The 9388-nt window shown below is 34.6% G+C and overlaps 1 protein-coding gene across 1 annotated transcript; it reads left to right on the forward strand.

Moving 5' to 3' along the window:
• Positions 1–1143: 1143 nt before the first annotated feature.
• Positions 1144–2373, forward strand: LOC131646474 (leghemoglobin Lb5-10-like). Its single transcript, XM_058916502.1, has 4 exons — positions 1144–1301; positions 1418–1529; positions 1646–1753; positions 2144–2373. The coding sequence occupies exons 1-4, from the start codon at positions 1207–1209 to the stop codon at positions 2270–2272; spliced, it is 444 nt and encodes a 147-aa protein (XP_058772485.1). The 5' UTR covers positions 1144–1206; the 3' UTR covers positions 2273–2373.
• The last annotated feature ends 7015 nt before the right edge of the window (positions 2374–9388 follow it).

Below are 9388 nucleotides of genomic sequence, written 5' to 3' on the forward strand. Positions count from 1 at the left end.
ATTTCTTGCCTTTGTAAGAAACATCAACAAGAGAGCTATCCTCAATGAAAGCACTAAAACCTTTAATTTCAGAATTAAAACAGAGCATCGCCCAACCCTTTCTTTCCCTAATATAAATAGACAATACAAGGGACGAAAACACTTCTTTTTTCCTTTTAAATATAGGCATAAATTGGTTGTAGGCATTAAACTCAAAAATTATTATAATTTCAAATACTAGATATATTGATTCTATTAAAATTATTTATTTGATAAAAAAATTGTCTTTATTTTAATGTAGAATTCTTAGAATTTATATATCTAGAAAATTATTTAACAAAATTACACTAAATTTGGATTTCTTTTCCAACTTTGTTGGTATAAATATTTATGTGATGGTCCCGAAAATATGAGAATATGTCTAATAATATGGTGAGAATAAAATTAGGTATATTTAGATCTCAAGTCTCTTAATTTAATTTAATGTTCTGTTTTAGTTCCTTAATTAACTAAAAAAACGTTATATGTTAGTCCTTTAACTTCACTTCGGTTATCTTATTTGGTCCTTCCGTCAATTTCTTGCAACAAAAAAAATATTAAGTTCTTGTGACAACGATGTACAACAAGACTCAAAAGTCAAATGTGACTAAGTATGTGTACGATAAAGTAGAGTTACTACTTAAGTAGGTATCATAAAGTGGTCACAATAACTACTTTATAGTACAAATGCTAAGTCACATTTGAACATTGATCCATACTGTACATCCACAGCACCAGAACTTAACATTTTTTGCAAGAAATTGATAGAATGGGCCAAATAGGGTAACAAAAGTGAAGTTAAGGGGCTAATTGGTAACGTTTTTTAGTTAAAAGACAAAAGTGGAACATTAAATTAAGTTAAGTGACTAAAACATGTATTAAGCCATAAAATTAGTTTAAGAAATAATACTTATGTTTCTATTTTTTAACATTTTTATCACATGAAAGAATGTTTATATTTTTTGTTTTAAAAAAATATTATTTAATAAGTTTTGTCTGATTAAATTTTTGAAAAGACTGTTGTCTCTTTATAATGTCAATGGCCACCTCTACAAGCCAATAGTTTTGTCATAAAAACAATAAATTAATTAACTACATCTATACCCCCTCCAATTTTTCTGTATAAATAAGTATAGAATTCTTATGTGCAATTAACAAAATAAAATTAAATAAAAAACAAAAAGAAATATGGGTTTTACTGATAAGCAAGAGGCTTTAGTTAATAGTTCATGGGAGTCATTCAAACAAAATCTTTCTGGCAATAGTGTTTTTTTCTATACTATGTAAGTGTAATATCTTTTTGTGTGTTTTTAACTTGTGTTTTCTCTTTTTATAGATTGTCATTTTGAAAATATGGTGTAAATTAACAAGAAAGCATGTTTGGTTGTTTTGAAAAAAGTATACTCGAGAAAGCACCTGCAGCTAAGGGCTTGTTCTCTTTTCTTAAAGACACAGCTGGAGTAGAGGATAGTCCTAAACTTCAGGCCCATGCTGAACAAGTATTTGGATTGGTAAGTGCAATCTAACATTAATTCTTATTAATACCAAATTCTATTAGTATTTATTTTAATAGTTTCATTAAAATGGACATTATTTATCTTAAAATATTATTTATTTTGACTAATAGGTGCGTGACTCAGCTGCTCAACTCCGAGCAAAAGGAGAAGTAGTCTTAGGAAATGCTACATTAGGTGCTATTCACGTTCAAAAGGGAGTCGTTGATCCTCATTTTGTGGTATGCTTATATAATAAAATATTTTAATTGATTCATTTTTATATAACAAAAACTATTTCTAATTCAATAATACGACAATAAATAAACACCTTTTATTCCATACATATTTTTATTTCATGATATAAATATTTGAAAGAAATAGTTATAGAAAATCATAATAAAATTAATTTTTAAATATAAAATTGTCAAAATAAAATAAAATTGATGGATGTAACAATAAAATTCTTGAAAGAGCTAAAGATTATTTACTACCACTCCATTTGATTGTCTACATTTATAAGATGATCATTAGTATTCTTAAATTAATAGTGATTTTTTCTTCATAAATTTTATTTTATTTTTAAAAATATCAAATGCTTAAACCAAAATTTATGCATTGATGTCTTGTAGGTGGTTAAAGAAGCTTTGCTGCAAACAATAAAGAAAGCATCTGGAAATAATTGGAATGAAGAATTGAGCACGGCTTGGGAAGTAGCTTATGATGCACTAGCAACAGCAATTAAGAAGGCAATGAGTTAAACATGGAAAATATGAAAGTTATAAATAAATTTAATGAATAAAATATGTATTACTAAAACTTGTTTAACAAGTTCTTATAATAATAAATGTTGTTCAAAATATTGTGTAGTAGTGTTTGGGTTTATTGTGATTAATCTTAGGATAAAATAATTTCTTACAAAATACAAATTTTAAAAGGGATAAACTTAGTCAAAGAGAATTCATTTTTTTATTTTTTAATAAAAAAATGTTAAAAGAAAAAAACGAACAAGAAAGAAGAAAGGAAAGTGAAAAGACTAGAAAAGTAATAGGATATAGAGAATAGAAATTAAAAAAGTGCTAAAAAATAATGGAATATATCACTTCTTGCAATTTTATTTAAGATATTTATAAAATAATTTTTATATATGAGGATGATCGTTATTTATAGTTGAGGATGATGCATTGCTCCAATGTGTGAGAAGGATCCAGAATTATTGAATTCATGTAAGCTTGCAAGGTGGAAAAAGTGTGACCTTCAATCCCTCAAAACTCAGCCAATTTTTGCGTTTCAGTGCACTAAATGCCTTCTGGAAGTTTTTTAACTTGATTAGACACAAAAGCAACACTTAATTTGGCTTAAAATGAAGATTAAGAGAAATGGCCAAACTGATTGTGTATTAAAACTCAGAGTTGAGACACCATGTTCACATCAAGGCCATTTGAAATTGGCTCGTGCATTTTGTGAATTTCTTTAGGCCAAATACTCTCCTCATTACATAGAACACAATGCAAAAGGAAAGGGATCAAATGGATGCTTGAGGTAAGAGATACGATCTTGGGAAGTTAAGGTCAAAACCTGAAAAACTAGGTTGGGCCTTGCATCAAACATGTTATGACCAGATTTTGTGCACAAAGTGCATTGGATGAAATATTCCTCTATTCAAAAGGAACATTCGTAAAAAAAAAATAATTGCCCATAAATTATAAAGGATGAGAGAGTTATGTACTTTTGAAGATAGGGATGTCATACTTGAAATTTCACCAATTCCACAAATGGCGTGTAATATTTTCAAAACTTACATGATTTTCCACTCAAAATTGGCCCTTGACCTTCAAAGATGAATTGAAGTAGACTCATTTAAGATTACTATGCAAAACGAGTGGGCTCAAAATGGTAAAAATTGAGCAAGTTATGATTCTTTAAAGTTGACACAAACATCCTTGAACTTTCAAATGAGGACCTATAATGTCTTCACATATTTGATGGCTTTCTTCACTAAATTTTCTCTTGAATTATGAAGAGAAATTGTTGTTGATGTCAAGGAGAATCATTTGCAAAAAGAAGCACTCTAAAATGTTAAAAATTGAGAGATTTATGCCCTTTTGATCATAGAATCAAAGACTTGCCAAATTAGGTCAAACTTCTCGAATCAACTTTGAATCTCTTGCACTTTTCTTGCATTATAAGACATGAGGAGGTACATAAAACCTTGAAATGATATTATCTTGAAGCACACTTGATGATGAGGTTCATAAATTGATGAAACTTGTTGAAGAAGGCATGTAAATAAACACATGAACCTATGGAGTCTCTTGATGAATCAAGCCACATGATCTTGAGATGAACTTGATCAAATGAAGTTAAAATATGTTCAAGACATGAGACTTTGATTATGAGAGTGTTTCTTTGAATTTAAAACAATGAGATTCCATGAATGCCCAGTTGATTGAGAGTTAATCCTCAAAAACCCTGATTTAGGAGAGGAGATGAATGCTCTTGGCTCAACACCTATTATGTATAAATCCTTGAAAGAAACAACGTACCTTTTTTTGTATTTTTGTTAGAGAATAGCAATTATTCACAATATGAACAAATAATGGGTGCTTTGTTATCCCTCAAAGACAAGATTAGTACTAAACAAAAAGTCATACTCAAGATTGTGATCTTGATGTATTGTATGAATGCACCTATGACTGAGGATCCTTAGGGTCATAATTGGGGTATGACACACCGCTAATCATTATGTCCCAAGAATTATCGTAGATGACGAAGTTCCTATAATCTCATTTACTTCAGAATTTTCATTGAACTTTGCTTAAGAAACGATATATAAGGCCATGTGAAGGTCATAGCCTCATAGAATTCAATGACTCTTCTACTCATCCATGTGGATAGATGTACTTACTGGTCCCCTTGGAAGAGGGAAATGATAATAGGATAATGAATGTTTGCTTCTTTGAGATTCCATGCAAAAGTGTTTATAACTGCATTATCATTTAACCAATCTTAGCAGCTTAAGATGTTGTGGCCTCCCCATTCTACAAGAAGATAAAGTACCACACTGAATCTAGGAGGGCCTGTTGTATTAAAAGTGATCTGATCGCGACTATACGTGTCTATAAATCTGATAACTGCAAGTGCACAGTCGTGTCGTGTAGTTTTAAAAGATATCGAATCCACAGGGACTATGAATCGATCTACCGTTATCTAAGGTTACTATGTAAAGCTAGGAGTACTAAAATTTCGATTGTTCCTAAGGGAAAGTGATTGTGAGAAAATAAAGAATAGTAATAAAAGACAGGTATCAGTATGTATTTCGTTTAACTAAAGGTAATCCGAAGGTTCATTGGCTTTTGCATAATTAAATTAAAAATCTTTACTAATTCCAATTGATTAAAAATCCTCGTCTCAAACTTTCGCTCTGTTGATTCAGACTACTATCCTAATCCTAATGTACGCTTTCGCCATCCCATTAGATTTTAGAAGAGCTTTTTGGAAACAATGTAATTAATAAAATGCCTATCTTACGAGGTTGTTATCTATTTAAATCTCCTAATCTCAAACTTTCGCTCTGTTGACTCGGAGCAAGCTAATACCCCTAACGTACGCTTTCGCCATCCCGCTCGAGTGTAAAAACAATTTTTGAAAATAAATAAGTTCCAATTAGTTTTAATACGCTTTCGCCATCCTTAAAACTAATGTCCTATGTCTACTATCCAGTTAAAGATCTCAAACTTTCGCTCTATTGATTTTAACCTTTGACCGTCCTAATCCCTCAAACTTTCGCTCTATTGGTTTTAAGACTTACTAATTAAACTAGACATATAAACCAAAAATAAGTGATAATTAATAAAACATAATTTAAGCCAATTTATTTCGGATCCCTACGGTTAACTTACTTTACATACCGACACCTTTGGTATTTTAGCCAGACATATTAATACGATTAAACATACATATATCGGTTCGGTTCATAATAATAAGCATATTAAATGGCATATAATATATCATGCAAATAAATAATATAAATGAGGCGGTAAATAAAAACCTGAATTAAAATAAATCTGAGTTGAATTGAATCTTGAAGTACTCGAACTTCCACCACAGGTTGGCTGGATCGTTCTTCGGAATTTAAATCGCAGAAAATAAAAACAAGGAAATAAAGCGATAAATCTAACGTAAGGCTAGATCTATGAAAAGTTCACAACAATTTCCAGTGTAGAAATCGTTGTGAGAAAATAGACGGTAAAATGAAAACAGAATAAGGAAAAGCAGTTCGCGGTACAATTTCGGCAGCACTTCGTTGGCAGGAAATCGGACAGATTGAAGTAAGATAGCAGGTCCTATTTATAGGAGGGGATTTGCAGTTGGAATCCGTGAATTGAGGGACCATTTTCTGACTGGGACTTGGAGACGTGCGTCTCCGATTCTTCAGGGAGGCAGCTAACTGACTTGAGACGTGCGTCTCAAGTGGAGATTCTTTAGGGAGGTGGAGACGTGCGTCTCCCCTTTGCTGAGGTGGCAGAGACGTGCGTCTCTGCTTACTAGTGTGGCCTGGGTTGCTTTCCTTCGTGGGCTGGATTGCTCTTTTGGGCCTTTTGGGTCCTAATTGCACCCCTCTTTCGCTTCAGCACTCCTTTTTCTTCTTTTAGGCATAAATATTGGTCATTTAAGCTCTATTTTCTTTCCTTTTCGCAAATAGTCGAAATTGAAGTGTAAAACCTGAAATAAAACAAATACACGCGTAATATCATAATAAATTAACATAATAAACGGAAAATGCTATAAATATCTATGGATTTTAGGCTAAATATACGATATAAAATCGTGTTATCAAATTCCCCCAGACTTGAACCTTTGCTTGTCCTCAAGCAAAATAAGAAGATAAAGATAAATGAAACACACTTCCACCACGTCGTTCAGTCATACTTAGCTACATAGTGATCTTATTCGGAAATAACGAATCTTAGCAATAAACCTATAGTAACAACACTAAACAACTCCCAGTATGCATACCAATCCGAATCATGCCATTATAGCTCGACCTATTTGACTTGTCATCATGTTTCACCCTTTTCATTCGCGCGCAATCACATTAAGCCCATTATCCTGACACGCACATAGCAGAGTAGTCGGTTAGTGACTATGATCCTTCTCATGGAGTTCTGGCACAATATGTGGTATACTCCTTAGCATTCACTTGTAGATTGTGGGGAATCGGACAATAGTCCTTCCTACCAAGTTCATTACCAGATGACTTCTGAACCAATCGACAGTGAGTTTTTAAATTCTTTGTATATGAGATTTGCGACCGTTAGGTTAAATGATCTTGTGAGGATCACCTTACTTAGTAGGCACATTTCTTTTTATGGCTGAACACATAATTATTATGAGGATCATACACTTATATTCATCGACTCTCTGCGTAGTTTGTATCTAAGACGGTGCCGACTGCTAGAATAAACTACTAAGGGTTATTTCAAAACTTAAAGTCGATGGTTTTGGTATAGCGGGTATTCAAATCGGTTACGCATACTCGGGGGTTTTAGAGTGTTGCGACAATAAGGATATTGACTAATTCAGTTTCGGTGCGTTGAGTGATTGAGTAGCTTTGTATTTCTCGAACGTGTGGGGTTTGCGTTTATCGTTTAGGAGCAAAAAATTTTTTTTGTTATGGCTCAAGAAAATGGAAGAAATTGAAATAACTACGGAATTATACATATAAGACTTAAATTCCATAAATATTCTTTATTGAATTAGAAAAACATTACAAGGAAGGGAAATAACTGAAGGGAAAAAAAAAACTAAAGGAAATATAAATAATACGACTCCCCCAGACTTAGATGATGCAATGTCCTCAGTGCATAAGAACTACTCCTCATTGTTGCGGTTTCGAGAACTGCTCGCGCCTCTTGTACGAACACGGCGACGTCTATCAGGAGAGTCATTAACACGAATGTCAAGATCATGCAAATATGTGGCAATTTCAGCGTATTGACTTTCGTTCCTAATAGCATAGTCACGGTGCTCCTGTTGCATCTCTCGGATGAGCCTAATTGTTTCAGTTTGGTTTGTCTGCATAGCTTGAACGAGTTGATCTTGGCGTTGAATAGCAGCATACATGGCTTCAAGAGTGATAGGCGGAGGGTTGTTTGGAGGAGGTTGGTTGACATCAGCTTGCCCTTGGTTGAGTTCTTCTTCATTTGCATCCATAGGTTCATTAGGATGTTCTTGTTGGTCATCTTGAGGGTTGTCTTCAATAAGCCTCCAACGTTGAACATAACGGATGTTAATTCTTTCAGGACAAGGAAGGATGACATAAGGAATAGGAACTTTGTTGACGACCAAAGTGTATCGGCCATCATGGCGGGGTGAAACCAAGTGGGAATCGCGGCAGTAAGTGAGATCGAGTGACTGAGCAGGCTTCATGAGATGAGAGAGTGATAGGAGCTCGTCACCAAGACCTAAAGCACAGGCCAAGGTAGTAATAATGCCTCCAAGCAAGAATGGATTTGTAGCGGGGGCGTTAACTAAACCTTGGATGTGTTGGAACATAAACGGTGCGGCATTGAAACGGATATTGTTAAGCGCACAGTAAAGGAAAAATAATTCATTTTGGTTTACCTTGTGGTTGTTGGATCTCGCAAAAATAATATGCCCCAAGACACGTTGAAAATAACGTATAGCGGGGTTTTGAATGTGAGACGCATGAGGAGCTCTCCAACCGGTAGGATTTTCTCCAGTGAGATGGAACCAAAATTCAAAAGCGAGATCCTCCCAGGATCGACCATTGAGTTCTTGAAAGATTGAGCGGTGAGCAATTGGAGCATGATTAAAATGCAAATATGAAGCTACGACATCTTGATCTAGAGCATATTCACGGTTGAACATCCGGAATTGGATGCTACCGGTTGAGAATGGTTGATTAGAGGGAGTGTCGTAGTTGAAGGAACTCAAAAATTCTAAGACGAGCGGCTCATAAGTAGGTACGGGTTCGGTACAAAGATGGTGGAGGCTAGATTTAGTGAGCAAACGGGTGACACCATCAATGAGACCCAAAGTTTCTAGACACTCGGTGTTCACAAATTTTGTGGGAACAACCGAACGTTCGTAGAAAGCAACATATTTTGTTCGTTGAGCATCATCTCGGAAGATAATGTTGGAAAGGTCGGGAGGTGGTCGCTCGGGACGCTCACTACGGATTAATGAACGTGGAGGCATGGTGAATATGGAAATGAAAAATAAAAATGTAGTGTAGAAGAGTAGAGAATGGTATGATAGTTGTGAGGAAGAAGAGTGGTGGTGGTGTGGTTTTATAGTGAGGTTTGAAAATAGGGTGGTTAATGGAGAATTAAAATGGATTAATGGTGGTGTTTGAAGTTTGAATAGAATAGAAGAATGGGAAATGAATGGAGTTTAAGAGGTGAATGATGGAGGATGAATGAGGTTAATGGAGTTTAAATGGAATAAATAGGGGAAGAATGAGGAGAATGAATTTTGAAATTCAAATTCAAAATTCAAGAGGGAGAGAAGAATGGTCTGCGTGGTCAAATGCAGACTGCTGGCCTTGGGAGACGCGCGTCTCAGGCAGTCAGTCTGCTGGGGGACAGGGCATGGAGACGTGCGTCTCCTGTCCTTGCATGCTGAGGTCTGGTCCCACAGAGGTGGAGACGTGCGTCTCCTAGCTTAGGGAGGTGATCTCCACGCAGGCAGTTGTCAAGACAAGTTCTGACAGATAGCAATAAGTATGGGATACTAGTTCAGAACAGTGTCATTTTTTCATACTTTAAACAGCAAAAAATAGACTGAGTGAGAGATATGCATTCATGAATATATAGCAATCAGACAGCAGAATATTATAACACAGCAGCAGA

The sequence above is a fragment of the Vicia villosa genome, linkage group LG2 (assembly GCF_029867415.1).
Source record: "Vicia villosa cultivar HV-30 ecotype Madison, WI linkage group LG2, Vvil1.0, whole genome shotgun sequence".
NCBI classification, from domain to species: Eukaryota; Viridiplantae; Streptophyta; class Magnoliopsida; order Fabales; family Fabaceae; genus Vicia; species Vicia villosa.

Coding starts and splice junctions, on each gene's coding strand:
- LOC131646474 (XM_058916502.1), top strand. CDS start 1,207: ATGGGTTTTACTGATAAGCAAGAGGCTTTAGTTAATAGTTCATGGGAG. Junction 1,302..1,417: donor AGTGTTTTTTTCTATACTAT/GTAAGTGTAATA, acceptor TTTTGAAAAAAG/TATACTCGAGAAAGCACCTG. Junction 1,754..2,143: donor TCGTTGATCCTCATTTTGTG/GTATGCTTATAT, acceptor GATGTCTTGTAG/GTGGTTAAAGAAGCTTTGCT.